This window comes from Fragaria vesca, linkage group LG6 (assembly GCF_000184155.1).
Source record: "Fragaria vesca subsp. vesca linkage group LG6, FraVesHawaii_1.0, whole genome shotgun sequence".
Classification (NCBI taxonomy): Eukaryota; Viridiplantae; Streptophyta; class Magnoliopsida; order Rosales; family Rosaceae; genus Fragaria; species Fragaria vesca.
Genome location: NC_020496.1, coordinates 18,591,500 through 18,604,163, shown reverse-complemented (window position 1 = coordinate 18,604,163; position 12,664 = coordinate 18,591,500). Strand labels below are relative to the sequence as shown.

Sequence of the window (12,664 nt, the reverse complement as noted above, 5' to 3'; positions counted from 1 at the left end):
CGGTGAAATTGAGATCTATGTGCGTACACTATCGTCTGCTTCTCAATTCTTCAGATCTCACACAGATAACTCTATTTTTTCTCTCATCCTTTGTTGCTCTCTACGATTCTGTAATAACTGAACGCATTCGAATTTGTGTTGACAGATCGTGATTTGATCCGAATTGCAGCAAAATCGAATGGAGTTAAAGATTGCGAGAGTTCAAATTGCGACGAGTCTCCTGACCTTAAGATGCAGCAACAGCCTGACGACGGAGTTGAGGTTAAGGCGCCGCTGCCGCCGACCAGCATCCACCGCTAATTCATCAAAGGAGGTTAAGCACAACACTTGAGAAACTCCGTTGATGGAGCGACGTCTTTTCTCTCATCGTCAACGGCCAGATCTGATCTCCAATCTCATTTTTCTGTTTGATTTTCCAATCGTCGAATTTGTTTACGCTATTTAGAGCTCTTGGATTTCATAGTCTATTATCAAGTGTTTGTGCTTGTTTTGGTGTATGAAAAGGTAATGATGAAATGAAACCACACAAATTTCTTTTTCTTTTTTGTTAATCCATGTATCTATATAATTATGATGAATTATTTGGTTAGTGTTAGTAATGGTGGTGTGGATGTTTTAGATGTTCATAGTTGCAGCAACTTGATTTTCCAGATTTTTGGGTTAGTAGCAGCATTTAACGTAGTATTGGTGAAAGTAGCTCTTGGGATTGGTAAGAGTAGGTTTTGGTGTTTGGTAGTAGCTTTTGTTGTGTTTGATAGTAGTTTTTGTTGCTACTAGTAGTAGTTTTTCTTGCCTGCAGTAGTAACTATTGGTTTGGGTAGTAGTAGCTATTGGTTCAGGTAGCAGTAGCTTTATTTGTTCGCGGTAGCAGCTTTATTTGTCGTCGTAGCTTTATTTACCAGTAGCAGTAGTTTTATTTGTCGGTGGTAATAGCTTTATTTTGTGATGGCAGTAGGTTTTGTTGTTGGTAGTAGTAGCTTTAGTTATCTCGGCAGTAGTAGCTTTTAGTTAGTAATTTTTGTTGTTGGTTGTAGCTTTTCTTTCTGATGGTAATAGCTTTTGTCGCTGACAATAGTAGCTTTTCTTTCCGGTGGTAGTAGCTTTTATTTCCTGTGGTGGTTGTAGTAGCTTTTGTTGCCGGAAGTAGTAGCTTTTGTTGTCAGAAATAGTAACTTTTGTTGCCGGCAATAGTAGCTTTGATTACTGGCGGTAGTAGTTTTTGTTTATAGCATCAGTAGCTTTTGTTGCCAGAGGTAGTAGTTTTTGTTGCCGGAAGTAGCAGCTTTTGTTACCAGAAGTAATAGCTTTTGTTACTGGCAGTAGTAGGTTTGATTGCTGACCGTAGTAGTTTTTGTTGCTAGCGGTAGTAGCTTTTGTTGCTAACGGTAGTAGCTTTTGTTGCAATAATAGCTTTTGTTGTTGGTTGTAGTAGCTTTTGTAGGTAGGGATAGTAGCTTTTGTTGCCGGTTGTAGTAGCTTTTGTTGTTAGTAGATTTTGTTTGCGGCAATAGTAGATTTTGTTGCTGACAGTAGTAGCTTTTATTACGGACAGTAGTAGCTTTTGTAGTAAGTAGTAGTAGCTTTTGTTGTTGGTTGTAATAGTTTTTATAGCTAAGGATAATAGCTTTTGTTGCTAGAGGTAGTAGCTTTTGTAGTCGGTGGTAGTAGCTTTTCTAGCTAAGGATAATAGCTTTTCTTGCTGGCGGTAGTATCTTTTCTTACTGGCGGTAGTAGCTTTCGTAACTGTTGGAAACCTCGTCGGAAGTTGGCCGGAGACATCGCCGGAGTCCGTCGGAGACCTCGCCGGAGGTCTATCGGAGACTTTTCCGGGAAGGAGAGTGGTTGTTGACTTTTTACATTAGTGGTATTTTTGTAAATATAAGAGAAAATCTAATTTTTTGGTTGGATGGCAGTCTGTAATTTAGTTGAACTTCAATACCTTTATTTAAGCTTAAGTGGACTTATGTGGGTAAAAATATTTGGGTGGATCTCTATAGGATAAAATGTCTCAAAGTGGACTTCTATGTAATTGGCTCTAAGAAATAGCATTCTCGTTAAGCTATGTCATATAGGAGTTCTTCAAAACATGCTAGAGTCTAAGACGACTTAGGAGTTCTGGGACTAATAAAATGAAGAAACCTATCTAAGTTATAAAATAAACTCAATTAAAGTCTAAATAGAGGCCCCGGGATAACAAGTCTAAAACCAAGAAGAATGAAGAAATAAGCTTGCTTTGTAGTCTAGTTTATCAAACACTCGATTTACGGTACAAACTAGAAACGTCTTAGAAAGCTATTAGAAATTTTGCTTGCGTGGCAAAATGTTGTTGTTTTTTTTTTTCAGCTCTAAGAGAGAAAAAAAAACGAAATTAATGTTGACTAGGGTTTTTCCGGTCAGTCAACGTCCAGTTAAAAACCAATCAGAAGGGGCCAGCGTTCTAGATCCTTCTACTCCAAACCTAGAACGATTTGTCCCCCAACTTTATTGGGCCTCCCCTCAGCCTCCCCCTCCCCAAATCAGTAGTCATTCTAGACCCTTCCACTCTCTCTCTCTCTCTCTCAAGAACTCTCCAGATTTCCTCTCACTCCTATTTCTCTCCCTCTTTCTTCTTCCTCTCACATCCCAATTCCCAATCTAACCCTCAAAATCCTCAAAATCCCCCAAACCCCAAACTCTCTGTTTTTTTCAATTCCATCAATGGCAAAGTACGGCGAGGGCGACAAGCGGTGGATCGTGGAGGACAGGCCCGACGGAGCCAACGTGCACAACTGGCACTGGGCCGAGACCGATTGCCTCGCCTGGTCACGTGACCTGCTCACCAAGCTTCTCTCCAACCTCACCATCCTCGACGGCGAGGGCGACCTCTTCGTCAAGACCAAAAAAGTCGACAAGGTCGAAGGCGACGCTTACGTCAACATCCGCAAAGGGAAAATCATCCCCGGCTACGAAATCAGCGTCACTCTCTCCTGGGAAGGCGAGGCCAGAGACGCCGACGGCAAGTCGCTGCTCAAGGTCGACGGCGCCGTCGAGATTCCCTACATCGCCGACGAGAATGCCGACGAGGATCCCGAGGTTAAGGTCACGGTCAAGGACGAGGGGCCGATTGGGAGGAGGATTAAGGAGGCGATGGTGGCGAAAGGGAAGCCGGTGATTTTGGAGAAGGTTAGGGTTTATGTGAAGAGTATGGCGCAGGGTGGGCCGGCTAAGGATGAGGCCGAGGCGAAGAAGATTGCGCCCAAGAGTAACTCGACGAGCTCCGTGGCGGCGGTGAAGAAGGAGGTTGTGGTGGAGAAGAAGGAGGTGAAGAAGGAGGGGAAGAAAGGGTTTAAGACTATTAGTATGACTGAGAAGTTTAGCTGCAGGGCGAGTAATTTGTATGAGATTTTGATGGATGAGAATAGGTGGAAGGGGTTTACCCAGAGCAATGCTAAGATAAGTAAGGAGGTTGGAGGGGAGTTTAGTATTTTCGATGGCTCCGTGACAGGGAAGAATTTGGAGTTGCAGAATGGGAAGTTGATTGTGCAGAATTGGAGATTTGGGAATTGGCCTGATGGCATTCAGTCAAAGGTAAAGTTATGTTGTTCTCGAGTTGTTGTTTAGACTGCGGGTTTTGTGATATGTGGATTGAGTTTGATTTGTTCGTTTTTGTAGGTGACACTTGCAATGGACGAGCCTGAACCTGGTCTTACTGTTGTAAAGCTAACCCATGTGGACATTCCTGAGGAAGACAGGTTAGCTCTCAGCTTTTCGGTTTTCTTAGCTTAGTTATAGTCTGCTTGTGATGGTTTTAGTTGAGAAGCTTACTTTTTAATGTGTTCTTGCGCAGATATGGGAATGCCACTGTGGTAGAGAATACTGAGAGAGGATGGCGAGATCTTATCTTCCAGAGGATAAGGGCAGTTTTTGGATTTGGAATTTAAGATTTATGAGTCTTCTCTTCTTTTTAATTGTAGAATTTGGTTGTTTCGGAAGCATTAATTCAGTGTCAAGTTTAGAATTCACCGTGTCTAATGCTGGTCTAATGTATGTGCTGTCATTGATAAGCTGGGGTCAGTGTCGCTGGATTGTCATTTAAATGGATTGTCATTCCTCTTCACATTTTCAATAACTAAAAATCATCCTGAGTTTTTTACAAGAATGAGAAAGATTTCTGTCATTTTGTCAATGTTTTTACATTAATTTTCCCTTTCCTTCCTGTTATCAACACCGCTTCAGCACGGCTGGATGTGTAAGTTTGTTTTTACATGTTTGGGTAGGAGCTATGCATCTTTTGGTGGTATTTTGCAATTTTTAGTTGGCATGTGCTTATCATTTGTTGAGTAGGCTTCTTTAGCATACACAAGTGGTATATTGATTGTAGGTTGAGGAAGTAAAATCTCAAAGATTAACCCAAGTTCACTGTTTAGATCAATAATATCTCGTCTGTTGGCTTTTTAAGCAAAAAGCAGTATGTTGTTAGAACACATAATGGTTGTTGTGAGTGTGGGCAGTTGAGTATGAATAATATTCTTCCTTATCTTACAAGCATACTACCTAAAGTTTTTATAAATTTAGGCTCTTTATAAGTTCAAAACATCAGTTGTGAACAATTGCTCGAAGGTTGAAGAACCTTGTGGTGGAAGTAATGTAAATTTACTATCTGAAGGGTGTTCTGTTAGAATTAGGCTCTTGATGAGTTGTGGACATGTGAAAAGATGGACGGTCAAGCTAAAAGGGCTTGCCAAGTGTTGCACATTTTCTCCCCTTGTTTGTGTTTATCCTCCCCTTTGTTTGTGTTTTATGAGCTTCATATAATTCATGATGTGCTCCATGAGGACTATTTTAATGATGCTTGAGGTTTAGTGCTTTCCCCTCTTGATGTGTTATAATAATTGTTAAGCGTGACTTGTTTAATGAAAAAAATGCTGCCAGCAACACGATGTAGTGTTCATAGAGGCACTTATACATGGTGGACGAATCAGTTGCATGAATTAGATATGGTTGGTAGATTGGGTATCGATAGTGATGGGCTTTACTCGGGTAGGGACTGTTGAAGCAATTGGTGAGATTACAATTTACAACAGTAGGTGTTCTATGACGTGAATGTATAAATGGTAGCAGGGTTAGTGGCTTTGTGCCAATCTTCAGTATCATGTAGTGATCTTTCAAATGTGGGAATATATCAAGTATAGAGTAGCAGGCTGTATATGTGTCTAAGATAGTTAACTCTCCAAGTAAGGGGCTTTTTGAAGAAATCGGTGAGATTATGCAGTTAGGTGTTTGCTGACTAGTGTTAGATGTGAATGTATAAATGGTAGCAGGGTTGGTGGGTTGGTGCCAATATTAAGTTTAGAGGTGCAGGTTGTATATGTGATGGAGTGAGACAGATGAATCAGGTGTGGAAGTGTTGAAAGATCTAAGGTGTTGTGATTAGCAGTGAATGAAAGGGTTTGTAGGGATTCCAGCGCCTGCCTGTTTTTACGGGCATGTGAGATTTTCTGTTGTGAGATTTTCCGTGGTTTTACAGCTTGTGCGAGTTAAATTTATCTGAGCAGGTGGAGGTACTTCGTAATGGTGCCATGAATTCTCCAAAATAAGTTGCAAGCCATTTTTCCTTTCTGCGGTTGCAAAGACATTTGAGTTGATATTACAGTCGGTTACTCTGGTCTGTATGAACCTATAATTTCAGTCTGACTAGCAATGGAAATCTCCGAAAAAATGAGATTTTATAGGAATATCCACCAGAAACATAAAATTTTATTGAAAGAAAGTGTCAGACCAGTCTTGAGATGCAGTAGGTTTACACTTCTCACTGCAGTTGGATTTCTTAGCAATTCCCACTAGAAACATATAGATTGAGTTACTTGATCATCCACGCAGAATGACAAAATCTTGAGATGAATCTGTACCGTATTCAAACCTCATGGCTAAAACTTCACTCCATCTCTATTTGTTTCAGTTGCAATGCAATAACCGTTTGGTATTCCAAATTACGAGTACAATTCCTTGTTGGAGGGGTTTCCACTGGAGAGCTAGAAACTGGTGGAATCATAAGCACGAGGTTGTATTCATAGGAACAATACTACATCACTAGATCTTCTGTTGCCTGAACTGCAATACAGGGTATTACGATGCTCGAGTACTCCCAGCCAGATACGGTAATGTTGATCCAGTAAGAGTAGCAAATCTTTATAGTTGTAGCTGGTTTACTATCAATGAAATCTTAGCGTTTGGTACTCTGCTGTTACCGGATGAACGACCCGACATGAACTAAGTCCTTATCACTATTGCCCAAAGAAAGTAGAGTTCATCAGTCATTGAATGTTGGAGCTCCGTTTGTTGCATGTAATTCTTCGTTTCTGCTAATTTCTTGTTTATCCTCATGATTACTACTTGGGGTTTGCCTATCAATTTTGAAACTCAGGAAGTGGCCAACAATATGAGGATTTGAGTCCAAAGTGCACACCTAGACTTGGAGACAGATTGGAAAATACTTTCTTTCTCTTTTTTTTCTTGAAAGACTACAGATTACAGCACAGAATAAAGCCTGATCCTGATGGAAGATATTACTTCATCAGCCAAGAAAATAAAACAGTCCAAATGTGGGCACACACTTTAGTTCCTCACAGAAACACACTACCAAAAGAAATAGATGTTAAGAAATTTGACTGTACATGTTCTTTCTCTATATATGTAGTATGATGGAAAAAAGAAAAAGAAAATTAAGGACAGATGTACCCCAAAAAGAAAAATTAGAAAAAGATGCTCGCTCTTGTAGGAGGGAGATCAGAACAATAAAACTCACACAAATTTTTGGATCATTTCTCGCACTTCATCAATCACAAGCCATGCTTTGTGACCTCCAATCACTTCTTCTTTAAACTCCCCATCTTTCCATACCTGCATTTTATTAATAACAAACCATTCAGATTACTTCAGGTCCCCTACTATAATGATCAAAGCTCAATTGTGCTGCAAAACAGGAAATCTGTCATCCTCACCTGAATGGTTGGCATTTTCTGGAAACAATGAAACAGAGGAAACTGTTAGTAAAACTATCAACTGTGTATAGATAGCAGACAAAACTTACTAAGCAAGTAAAATGTAAATAATTAAGGGTGAAGAAATTCCCAGCATACAGAAATGTTCCCGCGTTTCACTAGAGTTTGAGGCACCTTGTTGACATCAACATAATAGAATTTGACCCTGTTTTGTGCACAATTAACTGCAATGGTTAATTATCAGTTGATCAGTACATGAAATTTTCTTTTTACTTAATGACCACAAGGAGTCTCTTATAGTCTTATATGCGTGAATATGGCTAGATTTTAGACAAGATAATTAATGTGACAATTGGAACAGAGCGGATTACTTGGTTTCATATTCAGCAGCCAATTTCTCCAACTTAGGCTTCAGATAGATGCATTTGCGGCACCAAGCTGCCATCCTATCAAACATCGAAAAAGATAAACCCTAAAAAAAATTAGATAATAAAAATAGTAAGAGTAACGGTGTGAGAGTTCAGTGTATGAAAGAGACCAATCAATGACAATGGGCTGGGAGAGCTGTTGAGCATGGCTTAATATATGATCAAGGTGATCAGAGTCGTTTATTGATTCCATCTCTACAAAAGTGGGTCTTGACTCTGGCCAAAAGGCCTCCGCTTTCAAGTCTCTTCTCAATATCTTCTTGCTATCTCTGTTTCTATAGAAAAAACCAAACCCAGAAGATTTTGGCAAAGCAAAACTGCCCCCTGCAGCACTGCAAAACTGTTGTTGATGCTCTCTTTGATGAACTTCTCTACAGAAAATGTGAGAATTTGCTGCCAGAACAGACATCCTCCTATTGCTCTCTCTGCAAGAGATGCTACAATGGCCTTTGATTTAGAGTAAGTGAGAGTTTGAGGGTGACTGGTTTTGTATAAGAATCATAATTTGTGTCCAAAAATGGTGGTGTATGTATATCTTATGTGGTTGGCTACTTGAGCATTTGCCATTTGGGGTTGAAGTTTGCTTTCTCAAGGGTGTGTTTTGTCTTGATCCTTGCAAATGGGGAGCAATGGTCTCGAAAAGCTTATCCACAAGCGACGTGTTGGAGTGGATGACTGTGTGTTTGATATTTCAATCTCTTCTGGGAAGGTATTATTGGGCTTTCTTAGTGAGCTTTTAGGCTCCATCAATGCAGCCCTTTCTTCATATCTAAATAGCAAAACTAAACAAAACATCTTCTATACCCTAATGTCTTCCAACCCATTTAAATTTGGGTAACCAACTCAAACTTGTGTGGGTTGAGAAGCTTTACAAAATTTTCAACTTGGGCTTCTAGTTTCACTGGCATGCCCTAGCCTAATTCTTAGTTTACAACTTTCATTGAATTCCCAATCTTTTCATATGAGAGCAACTCCAACCAAGTTGTTATTTCCTACGTGGCTCTTTAACAGCTATAATTGACACCAAGAATTCATCTCCAATGGAGATGTTATTTGCCACATGGATAACAATTTCTAAGAGCTATGTCAAATTTGACACAGCCAATGCATCTGGTCTTTTCTTTCTTTAATGTTTTCTCTCTCCTTCCTCATTCTTCAAAGTTCAAACCCAGAAACTGCTGCAGGCTTGCACAGTTTTTCTTTTACTTATAAATATAATAAAATAATAATTAAGTTTGGCATGATCATTAGAGTGAAAATTAGTCTAAAATGACAATTGCCACCACAGCTGTCAAATTCGAATTTGACATAAACATTTTGACCTTCTTATTGGAGATGCTCTGATGACTTTAAAACAATTCTATGTTTGTTGCAATGTAAGTTATATACCGTGACTCTTTAAAACTCTCTATAGCTCTAGGGTTAGGGTTTCATTGAGTTGTGTGGCGCAGGGGCGGCTTTGCCATGTGTCATGTGTGCACTTTCCATTTTTAGTAATTATTATCATATGAACACAAAATTTAAATCATTAAAGACAAAATTTAAGTTATTAAAAAAATAAAATGGGTGTGTAGATTACAATTTAGGGTGTGTGGATTTCATTTCCCTATAATAAAAAGGTAGTTGTGATAACAAACGTTGATATAGCCAAATTGGCTTAAGTTCTACAACCACAGTTCGAGGCCCACTGGTCACTCTTTTTCGGCAATTTTCTGTTTTCTTTTTAGACAACCTCAGTTCTCGTGTCCCTTTTTTATCTTTTTGAAGTTTTTTTTTTCTTTGGCGATTTTCAACGGTTTTTTTTGTTTGACCATTTTCACCCGTATTTCATCTCTCCATGGTAGTAAAAAGAAATCATAATCCCGTATTTCCAATAGTGAGATTCAGAAATTGATATATTTAGCAAGAATTTTGAAATTTAGGTATCGATTTAACAATGTTGCTCCATCATTAATTGTTATTTATTATGTTTTAACAAATTGTAAATTAACACGTGGGCGAGAGATTAGCTATTACTTTAGTTATGTATGGATCATTGACAAATTTGTTAATTTCATATAGCAATTATCAAATAATGGTTTATGTAGAGGTGGCAAATGGGCCGGCCCAGCCAGGCCCGGCCCGTCTAATTGGGCTTCGAGCCGTGCTTGGGCCGGCCATGACTGGCCACTTCTTAACAGGCTTGGGCTTGGGCCGGCCCATTTACTCAAATATAAGGCCCGGTTCACGGCCCAAGCCCATAATGTGTTGGGCCCGGTTAAGTGATAAATGCTCATTGTTCACAATTAATAAATTTTTAGGCAAAAACTTCTTATGGGTCTACAAGAATCCGGATTCATACTCAAATAAATAATTATAAGTTTATTGTTCACACTAGCTCAAAACTAAGTTTATTATTTATAAATATGTTATCTTTATATTAGAAATGAAAATATATATATATATATATATATTTTATAGCGGGCCGGGCCGTGGGCCTCAAATTATCGTGTTTGGGCCGGGCCGGGCTCATATGCTCATTTTTCTAGGCCCAGCCCAACCCATTAAAATAACGTGCTTGAGCCGGACTGGGCCGTTAACGGGCTTGGGCCGTGCCAGGCCGCTTTTAAACGTGCCGTGCTCGTGCTTAGCACCCCATTTTCCACCTCTAGGTTTATATATTCTGTATGAGCATCAATTTACCTCAAAAATTGACAAATTTCACTTTTAGCAACATCGCTGAAGATGCTCTAAAGAGCACATACACCAATGGGGTGAAATGATAGGTTGGATTAAAGATTGGACCAAAAACAGCTTCCACCAGTAATGAATTGGACTGGGTTAGATGTGAGTCCTACGTGGGACACACTTAATCAGGCTAATAGATGGGTTAATCCTTACTCGAGCAATTACACCGTACTAATTCTGTCGTGCGCTCCCAATCACATAAATTTTCACATAGTTTTCCTTTTGTAATTAAATTTCTTTGTCTGGCCCACCAAATAATTGTTATTGGTCATTTGATTGATCTAGTTGTATTCTGGAAACGAGGATCAAAGACTTATTTGAATGAATAAGGTATTAACCCGGGTTGAAAATTTATCCAACCCACCTAAAATGGGTGCGTTTTCTCTAATTTGATTTCTCAAAAGATCAAATTCTATTGAAAGCAATTAGGGTTGAATCATTTATATACAATTTATAAATCGTAGTATTTTTTTTATTCTTGTTATTTTAGTTTTTTTTTTTTAAGGTTGTTCTACTGTTCTTCTTTCTTAATCATTTCCCTAAGTTGTTATGTATCTAAGTATTTTTTTATTTTTTTTCATCTGGCCATACCTCTCCATCAATGACCAAAAGCCTAAGGTCTCTTTTACATATTTTTCCTTCATCTGACACTATTTGAAAATTGAAATCATGCGATATTTATTCGTATGGAAGACTATATAGCTTTTAACTATAGCTTTTTCACTATTTGATGTTGGAAATAATGATATCTATCATGTACTTAATTCATATGTTTTATACTATCGGTATACAAATTCTTTACATCAAAATACTGAAACAAGAAACTATGATCAATCTTGTTTAGGCGTAGATTAGGCTACACCGCTAGTGCTCACTATATCATGTAGTCAAGTAGTTGAAAGAAGTACCAGCATTTTGCTTGCTGGTTTGACTGATATTGAATTTGCACGATAATACTATTGTTTGTGAAATGGAGTCAACATGTTTGCTTTACTTTTTATATGAATCATGTGCAGGCTGTGTATTCGTATATATTATGATCATATTACAGTCCATTTATATTAGGCAGATAACTTACATACACACACACAAAAAATGGCCACATTTAAAAGTTCGCACAAGGCCTCCTGTTACTCAGGCTCTGGTGCGGCATCCCCCTCTCATGGCAACCACAATGACCATCTCTGCTGAATCGATGATTACTAGACTCATCTCTAAACTATCTCTTAGCAACCAAGAAGAACCTTTCGCTCTTGAAAATCTATGTTGCCCGGATAAGGGCTTCGTTACTCTGTGTTTCTACCTCGTCGTAAAGTAGAACACTGCTCAGGTAGTGCCTTTTGATCCTTTCAAAAGTCTTGTGCGCTCCATGTGACGTATCTCGTCTTCAATGGAAGTCCAGGCCAGAGAAAGGAGGACCTTAGGGGTACCAAAGGGCGATGATCCTCCTCAACGATTATGATGGCTTCTCAGACATCATGAAGGTGCCACTTCATTTCGTGTGGATCTGGGAAATTCAAGACCTCCCGACGGCTCTCACTACAACAACAACTGCAAAATTGGTTAGGGAGACTGTTGGACCTGTTCTCCAAGTTGATCGACAACCGTGGAATTAATCACGACTTGGTGCGTGTGCGGCTCACTCTCCTTCTGAATGGTCTAGTAAGGCAAGATAGAAGAATTAGGGTTCCACTTGTAGATGTTTTTACTGTTAAATTTAGGTATGACAGATTGTTAGCGCGCTGCTGCACTTGAACCATGATTAATCACGGCTGCCTCCCTTGTCCTTGTGACCAAGAACCACCACAGACTATTCTTTAGGCGGCAACATCAGCAACGAAGGCAGTCACACCTAAGATTGACCTCTCGTCGGCAATTAAAGAAAAGAGAGCAGTCTCAATTCGAGAAATCCTAGGTTTCTTTTCTCCTCCCAAGATCACTAGTGTGCGTAGAGGCCGAGAGGAGGATGACACTACAGTTGGCAAGCGCCCTAAGCACGCGCTAGCCATGCTGTCGATGCCTCTAAACCCTAATGAGTTATTTTCAGTTATTTCTAATGGCAACTTGGGAATCATACATATTGGGAAATCCCCCAAGAAGCAAGGCCACCCTCGGGAACAAGAAAAAGATCATGAGAGCAACCTCAGATTCCATGGCATCAAGCTCGATGGCAGGGGAGCTAGAAACTGCTTCCGAGATAGAAGAGGGTTGATTCCTAGTACCCACTAGGAAAGATCCCTACTAAACCCTATAATGTGTTTTCTCTCTACCAACACGATAAAAAGTACGTCATGTGCTCGTAGGCCTCTAATTGTTGAGAGATTAAATGGATTCTAGTGCGGAGTAGGTAATTTGTTTTCTAGTTTCTCATGTACACTTTTTTAGACGTAGCTTTGCGGTTTGTTATTTCAATTCGTAGTTGTACATTTGGATTAAGTACTCTGCTTTGTGTTTGGGTAATACTTGTATTGCTCATGCATTGACCGATTTTTGTCGTTATTGGCTTCAACCCTAATGTTTCAAATTTCT

The 12,664-nt window shown here is 39.4% G+C and overlaps 2 protein-coding genes across 2 annotated transcripts; one reads left to right on the top strand and one right to left on the bottom strand.

Annotated features, from left to right (window-relative positions):
- The first annotated feature begins 2,539 nt into the window (after positions 1 to 2,539).
- LOC101308889 (activator of 90 kDa heat shock protein ATPase homolog 1-like) lies at positions 2,540 to 4,509 on the top strand. Its single transcript, XM_004303294.1, has 3 exons — positions 2,540 to 3,567; positions 3,652 to 3,731; positions 3,827 to 4,509. The coding sequence occupies exons 1-3, from the start codon at positions 2,698 to 2,700 to the stop codon at positions 3,918 to 3,920; spliced, it is 1,044 nt and encodes a 347-aa protein (XP_004303342.1). The 5' UTR covers positions 2,540 to 2,697; the 3' UTR covers positions 3,921 to 4,509.
- Positions 4,510 to 6,191: 1,682 nt separating this feature from the next.
- On the bottom strand, positions 6,192 to 7,888 carry LOC101308593 (thioredoxin-like 3-1, chloroplastic-like). The gene is made up of 6 exons (XM_004303293.1): positions 7,519 to 7,888; positions 7,352 to 7,426; positions 7,119 to 7,185; positions 6,981 to 6,998; positions 6,785 to 6,879; positions 6,192 to 6,263 (listed from the first exon to the last, which is right to left on the bottom strand). The coding sequence occupies exons 1-6, from the start codon at positions 7,815 to 7,817 to the stop codon at positions 6,224 to 6,226; spliced, it is 594 nt and encodes a 197-aa protein (XP_004303341.1). The 5' UTR covers positions 7,818 to 7,888; the 3' UTR covers positions 6,192 to 6,223.
- Positions 7,889 to 12,664: the final 4,776 nt, after the last annotated feature.

Coding starts and splice junctions, on each gene's coding strand:
- LOC101308889 (XM_004303294.1), top strand. CDS start 2,698: ATGGCAAAGTACGGCGAGGGCGACAAGCGGTGGATCGTGGAGGACAGG. Junction 3,568..3,651: donor CTGATGGCATTCAGTCAAAG/GTAAAGTTATGT, acceptor TCGTTTTTGTAG/GTGACACTTGCAATGGACGA. Junction 3,732..3,826: donor GACATTCCTGAGGAAGACAG/GTTAGCTCTCAG, acceptor GTTCTTGCGCAG/ATATGGGAATGCCACTGTGG.
- LOC101308593 (XM_004303293.1), bottom strand. CDS start 7,817: ATGTCTGTTCTGGCAGCAAATTCTCACATTTTCTGTAGAGAAGTTCAT. Junction 7,427..7,518: donor CAGCCCATTGTCATTGATTG/GTCTCTTTCATA, acceptor GATGTTTGATAG/GATGGCAGCTTGGTGCCGCA. Junction 7,186..7,351: donor GCTGCTGAATATGAAACCAA/GTAATCCGCTCT, acceptor TGCACAAAACAG/GGTCAAATTCTATTATGTTG.